Source organism: Plasmodium cynomolgi, chromosome 11, assembly GCF_000321355.1.
Source record: "Plasmodium cynomolgi strain B DNA, chromosome 11, whole genome shotgun sequence".
Classification (NCBI taxonomy): Eukaryota; Apicomplexa; class Aconoidasida; order Haemosporida; family Plasmodiidae; genus Plasmodium; species Plasmodium cynomolgi.
This window is the reverse complement of record NC_020404.1, coordinates 624,177-639,937: the sequence shown is the minus strand read 5'-3', so window position 1 is coordinate 639,937 and position 15,761 is coordinate 624,177. Positions and strand designations below refer to the sequence as shown.

Here is a 15,761-nt window from a genome sequence, read left to right as displayed (position 1 = left end):
TGAACAGCAACACATGGTGATAAAAAAAGGCATACACATCATTTGTGTGTACATATGACATGTGCGCATTTTTCGGAGGAGAATAACAAAATGGGAATCTTTTAATTTTTTTCCAAGTCAATTCGGAAGCACAGTTTGTTATGCAAAGGTGGACCTTCTCGTGGCCCCCTTTTTTACTTCATTATAATGTGGCACATGTCGCCTTCTTAAGAGTGCCTTTTTTTTTTTTTCCCCCCATCACTGATTGTGCTACCATCTATAGTGACATAGCACAATTCGTTACGACTTCTTTTCGATGGGGACTCCCTCTGATTTTTGAGTCCCCATTTTGCGCCCGCAGTGTGCAGGTGGCTAGAAGCATTTGGACCTGAAGCACGTCGAAGACTACACGTTTGGCTACTGGAAGTGATATGCGATTGTGCGCGAAGGGTCGAAGGTGGAGCCACGTCCCGTCATATTGCCCTTTTTGCTGCCTTTTTTCTGCCTTTTTGCTGCGTTCTCGCTTAGCCCTCACCACGTCCACTTTAAGGCGAACAAAGGAGTACACGCAGCATGCGCAGTTTAAAATTGTGAAACAAACGTGGACACATTTTTTTCCATGTGCGAGCACACATTTGTGTAGCGGCTGGAAAGAACACAGAGCCTTCGTTTGCATTTCCCAGAAGGGTAATTTTTAATTTGCCAATTTTACTGTGAAAATTTTACTCGCGACAATTTACCGCGTCAAAATTGTGTACTTGCTTTAATTTTTTTAGCAGGTGAATTTTCTATTTTTCCAGCTTTTTTTTCTTAAAAAATGTGAAGGCCTTTTTAAGGCAAGAAGCGAACACTCCAATTTTTTTTTCCTTGACAGAGAAGAAATCACCGCGTGATTGCTCTCCCAGGGGGTGTGAAAAATTGGGAACGCGATTAAGTAGTGCTGGCCTATTGCATGTAGATTGTTCGACCCCAGGTGAGCATTTTTCTTTTTTTTTTCCCTTTCCTCTTTTATTATGGCCCCACGTGGCGGGCTTCCCCTGCACATCCGTATGCATGCAGTGAGAATGTACTCCTTTTATGCACGCGCACGTACTCTGAAGCCTCCCGTATGACCAAACACGCAGGAACACTTAACATCCTATGCTGTCACCAAATTTGTTTTACCTTTTAGTTACTCCTTCTTACTCCTGTGAGGGAGGCCTCTTCTATATTAATCCGTTTCGAATTAGAAAATTTTGCTTCGCTGCGATTTCGGGGGGGACCAAGGGGAAGGCCAAAAGTGTGCGCGAAAAGACGAACTGGTAAAGCTGTTAAGGAACTACATCGCTGTGCATTTATTTTTTCTTCTTTTATGAGGACGTAGTTTGTAAGTTGAAGGGGACTTTTTACATTCATAACGAAGGTGTGGATGTGAGGCGTCCGTCAGAAGGTAGCATCACCACGCTTTTTAGCATCTTTGCTGTTTCCTCCGTATGCCAAGGGAGCGAAAGGCAAGAAGAAAGGAACCATCACCAGGAACACTACACTCCTTTCCTTCGTTGTAGCCCTAGCATTAAATCTACACGCGAAAGGCGTAAAACGGATTGCTATTCTCCCCGTGCACAGAGGAAAAAAAAAACTCCATAGGTATATATACATACATATATATATATGTATACATGTACACTCCAAGGGGGAAGTGAATAAATGCATCCCCAAGCATGAACGTTCCATCGTGTGAACTCCCTGCCCACTGATTTTTCCTATTCGATTGGGCGATTAAGCGGTCCACACGCGAAAAGACTAATTGGGGGCACGTCCAAATTGAGACTAGTAACGTGGACGCGAGGGAGAAAGGACCCCGTAGGAACAGCCAGACGTAGCACATAACAAGGGAAGGGCGAAAAGGAAGGCAAAATGAAACGAGCCCAATTCATAGCAAACGCAACGATGAAGAAGGAGAAGTCGAATGTCCACGCAAACAATATTATCCCCCCAGGATCGGAAAAATCAGAAATGAAAGATTTAAATTTTTTTCCCCATTTATTTTTAAAGGGGGAATTAATGAGACAGTTTTTGATGGACGAAGATGTGTGGCTATTTATACAAAATTTTAAAATGAAATTAAAAGAAAGTCCCAACGATGTGGACAGCTGGTTGGACTATCAGTTACACTTGGCGAGAAACAACATGGGGCATTTATTCCACTCGGACATCCCCCCATTTGAGCACGTAAAAAAGAACAGCGAAAATTTTAGTTCAAAAACAGATTACGAGGTGGATAGAAATTATGGTCATATTAATGAGTTTGCAAAGCGGAATGACTTTTCTGAACAGTGTGGGAGAAGTACATGTGATGATTTGGACCAAGTGGACCGACCAACTGCCCGCAGCAGAGAGAGAGACGAATCCGATGAGGATGATAAAAAGGATGAAGAGAACAAAAATGATGAGAAGGAGGGGGACATGACCACCGCTGTAGGATTAGGAACACGAGGAACAAGCAGAGTTGGAATAAATGACATTCTAATGAGGAGGATGTCTCAAAGCGAACAGGGGAAAGGAAGTAGCAGCATTCAGGTGGGGTATAGTATTCCCACACTGAAAGATGAGCTTCATTTGGGGGAGAGCAGAAGTCGAGTTGGATTGAGACACACCCCAAGTGGGACTGCAAAAAAAAGGATCAGTGAGGTCGGAAGTGATCTCGAGTTTAGCAGCGAACGGAAGGATCACACCGATGTGTCCACGGATGAAAATTCGAAACACTATCACAATGGTGAAGACATGATAATAAAAAAGAGGCATCATGATGGTAGGGAAGAAACCAAAATAGCTACAAAGAATTACAGTGGCCTGGATAAGGAGGAGTACCAAGAAATTATGGGAAGGATGCAGCAACCTAGGGAGAGAAACAATTTTGAGGATGAAATTTTTAGCCCCCAAAGGAAGGCAATAATGAAGTCGAGATATGAGGTGTCTACTATCACCACACAGTGTAGTGATAAGGACGATATGACGATTACGTTTGGGGAAACTGCACATAGGGAAGATGGGGCACATTGGAAGGTAGACGATGATTATGTTCGCGGTGGTACAGCGAAAGGAGGGCTGCCCCAGGAGGAAACTCCCCTCGGTGAGGATGAGCCTGGGGATAGAAATGGGAGACGTCGCAGCTGTGGGAAACACCACCCTGGCGGGAGCATCTCCCCTGTTGCGGAACCCCTCCAGGGGGGAGAACAATTCAGTCGCGTGGCGCACATAAAGGCGACACCTAACGAGGCGGCTCCTAACGAGGCGGCCCCTAACAAGGTGGCTCCTAACCAGGCGGCTCCTAACAAGGCGACACTTAACAAAGTGGTACCCAACCAGGTGGCGACCAACCAGGGACCTGAAACGCAGCACAGTAGAGCGGCTCTCGTTGCGAGCAAAATTCCAACGGAGGAGAGCCTCCCCCCAAAGAAAAACAAACTGTTAGAACGGTCTCTGCATGAGGAGAAACAAGGCGGAAGTGACCCCACATATAAGCGGCCAAGTGACAACAAATTGTCGGAAAACAATCTGCCGGATAACAAATCGTCGGAAAACAATCTGCCGGATAACAAATCGTCGGATAAAAACCAAACGGAGGTGGCCATTGTGATACCCGAAATGACAGTAACCATTGACAAGGTGATGAACGAAGAGACGGAGAAAAAATTAAAAAAAATCTTCAGCCAATATGATAATAAAATGAATTTAGATTTATTCGAGAGGCTAGTAGTAGTCGATTTTCTAAAAATTGGAAGATATATGAGTCATACTTTGTACTCTCGCATTGAGAAAGGAAATGAAAATTTTGTAACATGTGAAGAGGTGAGGAAGTACTTCCGTAATCGTTTTATTGATGGAACGAAGGATCCAAGTTACTATGACGATAGTAGGTATAGGACGTTTTTTGAAAGGGCCAATCAGGGAAGCGTAAAAAGCGCCCTGTATGTGGTTACTCCATCGAATGGAGATGTTGGTGAGGAGTCCATAAATACAATTTCTCACTTGCAAAATGATGAAACACGTTTAGAGTGCGATGAACATGGAATACAAATGGATGACGGAGGATGTAGCCAAAAGGGAGAACTTGTAGAAGTCCCATACAAAAAATGCTCCATTGTAAATTTCTTCAATGCAATTAAAGACCAAAATAGGGACTATATTGAATTTAAAGATTTTGATGTGTTTATAAGAGAAATTCTAAAGAGAAATACATCCTTACAGTTTCTACATGATCATGTAGAATTTCTAGAAAGATACATAGAATCGGTCATCGTGCGTATTTATTATCATATAGATATAAACGACACGAATAGAATATACTTGAAGGACTTGAGGAGACATAACTTAGCTCATATTTGGTGTTGCTTAGATGATAATATAAAAGTACAGCATGTGAAAAACTACTTCAGTTATTCCCACTTCTATGTGTACTATTGCACCTTTTGCCAAACGAGTAGCTGCAAAGATATGCTTATTGATGACAATGATCTGTACAGATTCGATAATCATTCACTTAACGATTTTATAGTAAATAGAATTTGGTCTAGAATTTCCATAAAGTTAGGAGGACCAAATGAGAAATATATGTGTCTAAATGACTGGATTTATTTTATCATGAATTACGAAGACATGACAAGCAATCGGGCCATTGAATTTTGGTTTAAGTTAATTGACTTAGACGCTGATTGTGTTATTAGGGATCATGAAATTCAAGTTTTTTTTAACATTCAAATGGAGAGATTAAAGTCACATTATTTAGAGGAACCTAAATTTGAAGACTGGTTATGTCAGATGAATGATGCCATTCAGCCAAAGAATGAAGGCAATTTTACCCTGTCTGATTTTAAAAGGAATAAGAAATATGCCGCCCGATTTTTCGGTTGCTTGGTTAGCTTGTCCAAGTTACTAGCTTGGGAGAGCAGGGATGTGTACAAAGAGTTGCAGATCGAGACCGAGTTTCCCCACGCCACTCCCTGGGAGATCTTCTGCAAAACCAAGTACGACGAGTTGTGCTACATGGAGAATGAGGGCTGCTATGAGGACAATTTTGACGCCTACGACGCGAAGGGCTTCTACGGGTTGGACTCTGACTGAGGGGGCAGCGCAGTGTCAGCGGTGGAGTTGGCGGTGGTGTTAGCGGGGATGTAGCGGGGGTGTTAGCGGGGATGTAGCGGGGATGTAGCGGGGAAGTTAGCGGGGGTGTTAGAGGCGATGTCCGCTGCTGTGTCAGCCGTAGTGCCATCCCCTGTGGGAGTTGACTACTCCCTCATCTGCTTTCCCTCGTGCCTTTATTCTTCGCGTCGCCTTGTATCGTCCATGTGTACCTATACCACTAGGCCGCCAGACACACAGTCGTGCTGAGATGATCTCCGTGTGAGGATTAACCCGAGGGGCGTGGCCCCTGACCATATGCACCAAGGGGGGCAAATCTTTTTAACAGCGTAGGCGAGGCTAACAATGCGCGAGGGCAAAAACAGTGTCTGTGGGAGGTACCAAATTTGGGTAACATAACCGGGGCGCAAAAAAAAAGAGGAACAAACCAATTGTACCTTTTTTTTTTTTTGCGGAAGAAATCCATTTTTTGAAAATGCCCCCAATAAGGAGCCTTTCACAGAAAAGAACTTCACAATTTTTTTACCTTTTCGAACGGAAGCTCATGCTGCTGGTACTCGAATTAAATGCGTCGGGACAAGTCCCTTTCAGATTGTAAAACAAATAATTAATGCGTAAAGCACAATTTGTGGTATTTTTCATTTTTTTTTTTTTATATCCACTTTGCATTTTTTCAGTTGTGCATACTCAACATGAAGAAATGCGCATTCATAATTAATTCCCATCCCTCCTTGATGATTCTTCATTTGAACACATAAGCACATTTAATTCTGCGCGCGATGTTGTTTTATGTTTGTCCTTATCAAGTTATATCACCCAGTGTGCACACTTTTGAGCAATGATTTTTTTTTTTTTTTCTGGAAACCAGCTCCATGACTTCCTCATTTGGAGAAGGCAAATTTGGACGTGCGTCTATCCCCCGCGTCAGTTCATTGCACACAAGATTGTTTTATTTTTCTGCACACACGTATTTATGTGTTTACCCATTTATAAATATTTCCACTTTTTTTATCATTTGTATACCCCCTTTTTTACCCTTTTTTTACCATTTGTTTACGACTTTTTTTAAGTTTTAATTATACCTTCATCATTGCTCTGCAAAGACTGAACGTGCGCCGCATTTTTTGCGTTTTTTTAAGCAGATAACATATGTAGCATTTTCTTTTGCCGGCAATCACGCGAAACGTAACGCGAGTGCGTCTTTATCCATTCTGCAGACCATTTTTGCCACTTTTTTTTTAAAACACCACTCCCTGGGGGCGCACTGAAGGGGGGCGGTGGCATTGATATTGGAAGCCGCGTCCGTATTGGAAGCCACGTCCGTATAGGAAGCCACATCCCCATTGCAAGCCACATCGGGAAAGGCGGTACCAACCGAGCAGTGCGCGTAAAAAGAAAAACGGGGACCAAAATAATGTGTATACGCATAAGCAAACTTACAGGGTTGAAAGAAAAAATTCGAGGATCGCTATTTCGAAGAAAAATCAGCGGGCCCACTCCGCTGTACAAAACCCCCCTTAGATACATTTGGTTCATTTTTTTCTACATAGACATATTCTTGTTATATGTGTTCACCTTTTCGTGCTTTTTCTCCATAATTCTGCGCCAAGAATGCTTTGAAATATTTTCCATCCTTTTTTTTACCGCGGCAAATTTGAGTAATTTTTTTTGGCTGCGTGGCGAACGAAAGGGCGTGTGCATTTGGAGGTATGCGCGGCTGATATGCAACTTTTTTTTTTTTTTTTTTCGCACTTTTCAGTTTCGAGTTTTTTTATCGACTTTTTTTTTATGCTAATAAAGGGAGAAGAAGTTGTGAGCGAAGATGAAATTATCGTATCCACTTTTTTGACAATAACATTATGTATCGTTAAGATTGCTACGAACGTTTTCACATTTTATTTCTCTCTTATTACTTCGGGGGAAATAATAGACTCCACGGATGTCCATATGAAGCAAAGGTGCCATACGTCTTCCGCAAAATGGCTGCTACTGAACTGTATAATTATAAATTCCTTTTCGTTCCTCGAAACTTATATTGAAACCATTTTGACCTTATTCTCGATAGTTCATTTTAAGAGGCAGGTGCAGAATTACGAGACGATCGTTTAGGGTGTGCAAATGGGGGAGTATCCCCCTCGCACGAACTTTTATTGACATGCACCTTCGCAGAGCAGAGCAATCCTAATCGATCATTTAACGAGCTATAGCTTATCCAACCCACCCCCTAATTGAATTCAGTTTAACTCACTCGGTACTTACCACTTTGCTAAATGGGACAACCTCCTTGTGCGTGGAAAATTGCACACACGGCATTTGTAAAAATGTGTGCTAGCCAAAAATGGGCATTGTATTTTTTTTTTTTTTTTTTTTTACGTGTGCTAAGTTAAATGTGGCTATAGCTAGCTACGAATTTAGTGTTCACCCGTTTGAAAAAAAAAACCTCACAAAAACGTCATAAAAAATACGTCAAAAAAATGTCATAAAAAATACGTCAAAAAAATGTCATAAAAAATACGTCAAAAAAACGTCATAAAAAATACGTCAAAAAAACGTCATAAAAAATACGTCAAAAAAACGTCATAAAAAATACATCAAAAAAATGTCATAAAAAATACGTCAAAAAAATGTCATAAAAACGCGCCTTAAACATGCGCGCGAAAAACAAAAACAAACGCCCGCGTTACGCTCGTTCCACATTCAAAAAATAAATTAATCACAAAAAATGCGAAACGTGGACAAAAAAATATGCAATTAAAAAGGCCATTTAGAGTGAAACAATTAGCTAATTAGCCCACCACGCGTTTACACGCGAAATGCGCGCGCCGTTGAATGGTAGGGAGGAGGGACGCTGACACACAAAACGAGTAGGCAGCACGCGTGCTTGAAATGGGAAATTATTTAAAGCTGCTAGGTGTACATCGCGGGGGAGGATTCACGTGGTGACAAAAAAAAATGGGGAGAGGGAACACATTGTGGGGAAGATGCACACCCACATGCGGCCGCCGCCAATCCCACAGATAGGGAACTTTCATCCCTCCCCCCTCCAAAAAAAAAAAAAAGTAGCGAACAAATGAAAGGAAACTACACTCCGCTTTTGCAAAGACGCATGCGTTGCTTCTAAACGGATGCTCGTTCGGGTGTTATATTTAACCCCGATTAGGCGTCCCCCCTCTGTGGGAGCTACGTCGACACGTAGGCGCTCTCCTCCTGTACCGAGTAAAACGTCTTATCAGAGTACTGGTCACCCTGCTTGGTATTTTCGCACGTCTCTCCTCCAACAACTACAATGGTGAAGTCGTCACCCAAATAAGCATTGGTAACCTTCTGGTGTAGCATAGAATAAATTAACGTTGCTTTGTTAAACTTTTGCTTAAGCCCCGACTGAATGGAAATGCCTGGCTGGACATTCTGGTTTAATAGAAAATCAGAACTAGCAGTAAATATTAATTTGTGGTGTGCAGAATGGCCCCACATGTACAGTTGATTAAATTTGTTAATACAAGCAGAGTGTCTTTCTCCACAGAAAACCTTTTTCGCCTTTTGATTATTTTCATGTAACTCCACAAATTTGGGAGTAGTTACAATATTTTGGAAACCTGAAATCCCACACTGCCCTGAAATTTTATCACCAAAGGACCACACATGCTCATCTTCTGTTATTAGTAGCACGTGTCTAGCTCCTGCACTGACTTTATTAATATTTGGCAACTTTTTATTGTTAGCATCCCTTAGGATGAGGGGTTCAGGGTATATAAAATAGCAACCACCGTCATCATCAAAGGATCGTCTGCATAGCTCTCCATATGTGCCATCTCCCCATCCGTACAACTCTCCATTGAGAAGAAGCAAAATGCCAAAATTTTTCCCCATGGCTATTTGCTTAATTTTGTTACACTCAAATTTGTAAAAAAAAGTTGGAACATATTTCAAATAATTATTGTACGTTTCTCCCCATATGTACATGGAACTATTTCCATCGCATACAGCTATACTTTGGTTATACTTTGCGTAAATTTGTGTGCAAATTTTCTTCTTCCTTTCACACCTTTCGTAGTCAGTGATTAAATGTGACAAGGCATTCAACGTTGTTTCAATCACATCACCATAATCAATTATATTCAAAATGGTTGGTTCGTACTTATCTATGTTGCACTTTAAGCCATTATAATTTCCATGTCCCCATGCGTACAGAATATTATCGTTAGACAAACAGAGGGAGTGATTATATCCACAGGCTATTTGTTTGATGTGATTGACTGACTCGATTAGGGTTGGTTGGATGCTGTACACGATTAGATTTCCCTGACCTAACTCTCCATGTAGCCCCTTTCCGAAGGAGTACATATTTCCTGTGTTGCTCAAAAATAGCGCACATGATTTATTGCAGCTAATTTCTTTAATTTTCACATTCCACAGCTCAGTGTATATAGTTGGCAAGTGCTCGGGTGTGTCATCGTTTTCGTTAATCACTCTCTTCCCCCAGTAGTAAATGATTGTCCTTTTGTCTTCATATTTGGGTAGCCTTTTAATGAAGTCCGACGAGATGATGGCTTTTGTTACTAGCTTCGGCTGTGACACGTTTTCTTCTTTCGACTTTTTTATTTTGAATAAGTTTGGCATTTTATACGACGCACGGGGGGAAATAAATGTGTACCTGTGGGTGTGTTCCCGTGGGTGTGCTCCTGTGGGTGTGTGCCTATCTGTACGTTTGCCTATCTGTACGTGTGCTCATCTGTACGTTTGCCTATCTGTATGTATGCTCATCTGTACTTGTGCGTGGGGAGGCACTCCGTTCTGCTTGCTATTGTTCTTTTTTTTTTTTTGGCGCGCCACAGACAGGGGCATACCCGCGCAGTGGTGCAAAATTACGCGTAAAGCAAAATCGTCACATGGGACGGTACCATCCGGTATGGTGATACACAATGGAGCAAAAAAAAATAATTTACCCGTGTATACACATTTATACAAAAAGGGAAAAAAAAAAAAAAAAAAGCGAAATTGAACAGGCGTTCCATGCAGGCCAGGAAAATAATTACAGCCAAGGATGCGCACGTGCGGGGGGCACAAATTGCCTCATGCCTCACTCTCTCTACTTATGTATGCGCGCAGTAACGGTGCGTATGCATGGTCATCCCCCCTCTCTTCCAGTACCAGCGCCTCTGACGCGCATGTCTTAAAGCGCAGCAAAAAAGGGTGTACAAATGTATGTATTATGTATGTATGTACGCACGTATGTATGCACGTATGTACGCACGTATGTATGCACGTATGTACGCACGTATGTATGCACGTATGTACTGCTGCGACGCGGGCGCAAATTCAAATTCAGTAAGCGGCATGCGGCGGAGTTTTCACGCTCGCCCATTTTGCGCATACTTCTCACTTGCAAAGGGTATGCTCTTCGCAAGCGAAATTTTTGTCCCTCTCAAGCGAAGGTTTCCTCTTTTTCGCGCAAAATGTGAAAAAAAAGGGGTAATGGGGGAAAAATAGCCAAAGCGCAGTTTCGATCGATGGGTATGTACGCATACGCATGGGCATGCTTTTGCGCGCCGGGACTGATTGTCGTATCCGGGTAAAACATTTTATGCTGCGTATTTCTCGTGCCTGAGGAGAACACACGCAAGAGTGCACGTGTATGTATTCTCCCCCACACACCCCACATCCTTTACGCAAGGGAGGGATTCGGCAAATGTACGGCACAAACAAATTATAGCCCTGGAGCGATTGCGCGAAAAAAAAAAATAAATAACGACGGTGATGAGCTTTCACAAGCGAGTGCAAGGGCGGGAAAAGGCTCGCTAACTTGACCGTTGCCTGTGTCGAAAGAAATGGGAACGCAACAAACCCGAGCAGATGGAGGGAGGTAATAAGGCGCGCACGCATACACACATGATTCTCAGTGGTACTTGGTAACTGCGCATGTTTTCACCCTTCCACGCAATTAGCGCTTCCACTCCAAGGAATGTTCATCAAACGTATTTTGGATAAAATGGGCATGCAGTGGAGACGCGATAAAAAGGCTCGCTCCAATTTTTGATGTACCAAAATGGACATAAAAGTAAAGCCGTTTTGGAATATGCACAACGGAGAAGTCATAGTTTGCGAATCGGAGTTGACAATCCATCAAAAAAAAAAAAAAAAAATCGACTGCGCACTCAGAAGAACATCCATTCCGTTCTGCCATTTTTGTTGTCCGCTGCTTGGGCAAGCAAATCATTTTAGCATTTCGTGGAGATGCTTCTGAATGTTTTTTTTTTTTTTTAATTTGTTCAAACTTGACACTGCAAAACGGACGCATAACGTAAACACCGGGGTTTGACTTGCCCCTTTTTCTGTGCCTGCCTTTTTCCACTAGAAGAATGAACCACTAGGGGAAGTCCTCCCATTCAGCTCACAGGATAGGTGTTCTCATCACTCCATTGCTGCGTAAAACTCGTTAGAGGTATTACAAACGGGAGGGGGACAAAAACAAGCATCCTATTAATGTTCCTTTTGGCTAAGCACCGACCCGGTGGTGATGCTGATGGGGGGACTGACTAACAAAGTAGATAATCACACGTGTCGTAATTCGCACGTACACCTCTCCACTGTGTGGCATATCGATGTAAGGGCAAAACATACAGATGTGAGATGTGCACCTCTGTCTAAGTGTAGCAACAAATGAGCAGCAAATATGCGTCGAAGAAACGGTTAATCAAAATGGGATATACTGTTTCAACCCTGGCGAGTTGTTCAGCGTGATCTGGCAAAAAAAAAAAAAAAAAAATTTTTGCAAAGCAAACAGTTATATACATAAATAAAGTGCATACGTATGTTTACCCCTTTTCGAATCCCCTAGCGAATAAAGAACATATAATTTTAACCATCTCGTGCGTGGATTTATGCCGTTGGTATGCAAATGTACTTTCGCGCGTAGTCACCAACATACCTACCTGCCCACACGAAAATACGCCTGACCACTGTGGTGCGAAAATTGCGCCAGAGATAGGGATGGCTTAAATTTTCTTTTAAAAAATGCAATAGGAACAGTAGCCATTGTTTAGTAAAATTATTTGGGGCATTCCTCTCAGCTATGAATTTATTTCTTCATGTGAATCGCAAGAACGAATTTCAGAGCCCTCCAAATTTTTGAAAAATGAATTATCACAAAATTTTAGGTAAAAAGCGGAAAAAAAAATGGCAATGGCACATAAGAATGCATGGCTTTCTGCTCTACGTGGCATCATTAGCAACACATAGATACAGTGTAAACTGAAGGGTTTCACCACACCTGTGTCATTAAGACGTTGCACAGTCTCTACGTATGTTTAGAGAGACCTAGGCAGTTCCCCTGCGTGGTAAAGATATTTATATCCCCACGTAAGAAACCCCATTTCGTCTTTTTTTTTTTTTTGGGCGTCCCTACACAGGTGTAACTAAAAATGCCTGCAAAAAAACAATACGCGAAGCTTATTTAAAAAAAGTCAAATTATACCACCCCGATTTGAATAAAAGCCCTGATGCCACCTCAAAGTTTAAGCAAATCCAGGAGGCCTACCAAGCCCTGTACAATGACGACTATGCGCGTAATTATACATTTAAGTGCCACTATGCGTTTAGCCATAAACTCCACTACGGCTGAGAGCTATATAATACACTTCATGCATGAGCGTAAGGCGATGAGCAGTATATCCGTATACACAAAAAACACACCTATGTCCACCTCACGCTGCCCTCCTCCCCATAGAAAAGTCTCACTACGGAGAAAACTCTTACGGAAAGGGAAACAAGGCGGAAGATTCAAAGAACAACCAAAGTTACAGCCGCTCAGATGACTTTACCGATTTTCATAAAGCCTTTTACGAAGAAGTTCGTAAAATGAGGGAAAACGAAAGAAGGGAACAGAACAGAGTAATACATGGATAAATTATTAAAAAAAAAAGAGGCCCACGGGGGGTTATCCATTTTGTTATCCCCCACTGGGCGGCTCCCTATTTGTGTGGAACGATGGTTGTCCATTATATTACTTCCCCTAATGACCCCACACTAGTGTTGTCACTTCTGTTGACGTATTTTTCCTCACTTCACTTCCCCCCTTTAGCGATATGCGAATAGCAACTACAGTTACTCATTCAACGACCTCTTTCATAAGTACCCGCGGGAGCACTTCTACATAAATCTCATTTTTAAATTATTCCCCCTATTCGTCGTCCCCTTTTTGTTTCTCTTTATTGTGTACAAGCAGTACCTGTAATGGCAAAGGCTAACGGAGAGAAGCTGCGTTCGCGTGTGTACGCATGTGTGGCATTGTCTTTCCAGAGCGCGCCTTTTAAGTGTCAATTTTTATATATATTAATTATTCCCTCATTGTGCGGCATATTTTTGAAAAAAAAAACACATCATTTTTTTTTTCCCACTTGAAGATTGAAGAGTCATTTTAATGAAAAGCCGATCCTTATATATGATGCATATGGTAGCGCATACAAAAACAGGAAAAGAAAAAATATATATGTATATATATATATATATGTATGCACATTTGTATGCGCTTTTTTGTGCGTTGTTTTTTCGCCCCTTCTGCCATGCCATTACACTTTCCCTCAACTGTGAACCTTTTTTTAAAACAGGCAGAGCATTTTTGGTAGATTCCCATGGGAGAAAATTTAGGTGAGAAGCTGCTGGAAGTTTTGGCGGCGAATCGTAGTTTAATGTGATATTAATTGAGGCCGCTCACTAATTTTGTATGTCACCTTTCCCTTTTTGCAGAGCAGCTGAGTTCGACAAATATTAACGCGTGGGTGTATACATATGTGTATATAATTATGTGCACATATGAAATAATTCAAAGACGGATCCCTTTCTGTTGGGTTAAAAACGTTTTCTTTTTGTAGCACTTTGGAATTTTTTTAATTTTTCATTTCTTTTGCTATTCTTTTATTTTTCTTTTATTTTTTTTGTAAGAATGCGCCTTTTGCGCTTTTGCATTGAGGGGGCATAAACGATTTAAACATTTTTAATGAAGCTAATTTTTGGCGCGAGACCCTCATGTACTCTGCATGACGTCTTTGTGCTTCATTCCATTTTTTGTGTGTGCCTTTAATTAAGCAAAAAGTGTTGTTTTATGAAATGACTTTACTTAAGTAATTGCGTATTGAGGCAATTACGGAGTTGGTCGACGTCAATTTGTACACCCCCCATTTTGTAGATGATTGACACTTCATTTTTTTAGACCCTACATCATTACAGGCATTGCGCTTTGTTTTACTTTATTGTGTGTTGCTCACCACGTCATTTTATTTTATTTTGTGTATAGAGATTTTTTTTTTTTTACAATAATTTATCCTACACATATACAAAAGGGGGGTACTCATTTTGCGCCACTCCCTTTTTAATGTAATCCACCGTTTTTAGCAAGTACAGATTATTACCCCCACAGTGTGCCTTTCACAATGCGCATTCCTTTTGGCGCGTTCATTTTGACTAATTTGATGTGTTGATGGGTGTACCAGTATGTGCAAATATATGACAAAGATAGAGAGAACAAATGGCGCTTTACGTACATTAAAGAGTATACATACTGCGTATACATTTAAAATGGGTAATTTTCCCCAAATGTAAACGCATGGAATTTATCACACATTTTAAGGCGACCAATTAGGCCACGGGTTACAGCTTTTTTTTCCTTTTTTTTTTTTTTTTTTTTTTTGGTGTGCACATTTTTACATGAACATTTCTTCGTGTGACAATTTATTTAAAACAACAACATGCAACATTCGTCGGTTTGGCCCTTTCTTCTTCTCCTTCTTCTCCCTTTTTTTTTTTTTTTTTTGTTGAGTAAATGTTAACCCTTTTTTAATGTGATTTCCTCGCGGTTTTAAAGAGGGGGAAAAAACTCATAACTGCCAAATGTGGAACTTTCTGTGAACATTTTTACACAACAAATCCGCAGAGTGATTTGCTCATTTGTGTAAGTGTGTGGATGCATGGTGCTATGAGTAAACAATTTTTTATGAACAGTTTAAAAAAAGTTCTGAACGAGCAAGGTGAAAAAAGTGGGGGTACACACACACAAAAATGAACGTCCTTGTTCAGAATTTCTTTTTCCCTGCAAAATGTACAATGAATAGAAATCGTAAAGGTCTCTTCAGTACAGAAAAGGAAAAAGAGGGAAGCACACATTTTGTTCACAATGTCATCATGCAACAAATGAACATTTATAACGACGAGCAATGTAGAATTAAAATTTGGATTTATAATCATTGTTCTGTCAAACGACACGACGTAGAAATGGATTTGCAACATTTACAACGTGCATGTTGGTCCCTGAATGGCGCATTAATTAGTAAAACTTGCCGCGCGCATTTATGTGCACGTACATGCACATACATGCATGTTGGAAAAATGGAGAAGAATGACGCGGTATAAATGTACATATGTATATGTTGAAATGTGCAATTTACACATTCGTATATATACATATACGTCTATGTTCTGCACGTGCTGTCGGCGGTAGAAGCTCAGCAAAGGTTAAAGCATTAGAACGTGAATGAATTCGCCCAACATCCGTTTTGCAAACTTCGTGCGTGCTGGATTCGACAACTTCCTTTTTTTTTAAGGCTGCTCATAAAAATGCGAAAAAAATTATGAACACTTTTTTTTTTTTTTTGTCCATTTTAAAGCTA

At 41.1% G+C, this 15,761-nt stretch overlaps 4 protein-coding genes across 4 annotated transcripts; 3 read left to right on the top strand and 1 right to left on the bottom strand.

The window, feature by feature from the left end:
* Positions 1-1,875: 1,875 nt before the first annotated feature.
* PCYB_112410 (hypothetical protein) lies at positions 1,876-5,082 on the top strand (the record flags this gene model as incomplete). Its single annotated transcript, XM_004223119.1, has 2 exons — positions 1,876-3,024; positions 3,187-5,082. 2 exons carry the CDS (start codon positions 1,876-1,878, stop codon positions 5,080-5,082), a joined length of 3,045 nt encoding a protein of 1,014 aa, XP_004223167.1.
* A 1,432-nt stretch (positions 5,083-6,514) lies between these two features.
* On the top strand, positions 6,515-7,209 carry PCYB_112400 (hypothetical protein; the record flags this gene model as incomplete). Its single annotated transcript, XM_004223118.1, has 2 exons — positions 6,515-6,758; positions 6,860-7,209. 2 exons carry the CDS (start codon positions 6,515-6,517, stop codon positions 7,207-7,209), a joined length of 594 nt encoding a protein of 197 aa, XP_004223166.1.
* A 1,077-nt stretch (positions 7,210-8,286) lies between these two features.
* On the bottom strand, positions 8,287-9,720 carry PCYB_112390 (hypothetical protein; the record flags this gene model as incomplete). The annotated part of the gene is made up of 1 exon (XM_004223117.1): positions 8,287-9,720. A coding segment is annotated over one exon (1,434 nt), but the record flags the coding sequence as incomplete, so codon positions are not given.
* Positions 9,721-12,235: 2,515 nt separating this feature from the next.
* PCYB_112380 (DnaJ domain containing protein) lies at positions 12,236-13,333 on the top strand (the record flags this gene model as incomplete). Its single annotated transcript, XM_004223116.1, has 4 exons — positions 12,236-12,257; positions 12,510-12,665; positions 12,827-12,990; positions 13,181-13,333. The coding sequence occupies 4 exons, from the start codon at positions 12,236-12,238 to the stop codon at positions 13,331-13,333; spliced, it is 495 nt and encodes a 164-aa protein (XP_004223164.1).
* Between the last annotated feature and the right edge of the window lie 2,428 nt (positions 13,334-15,761).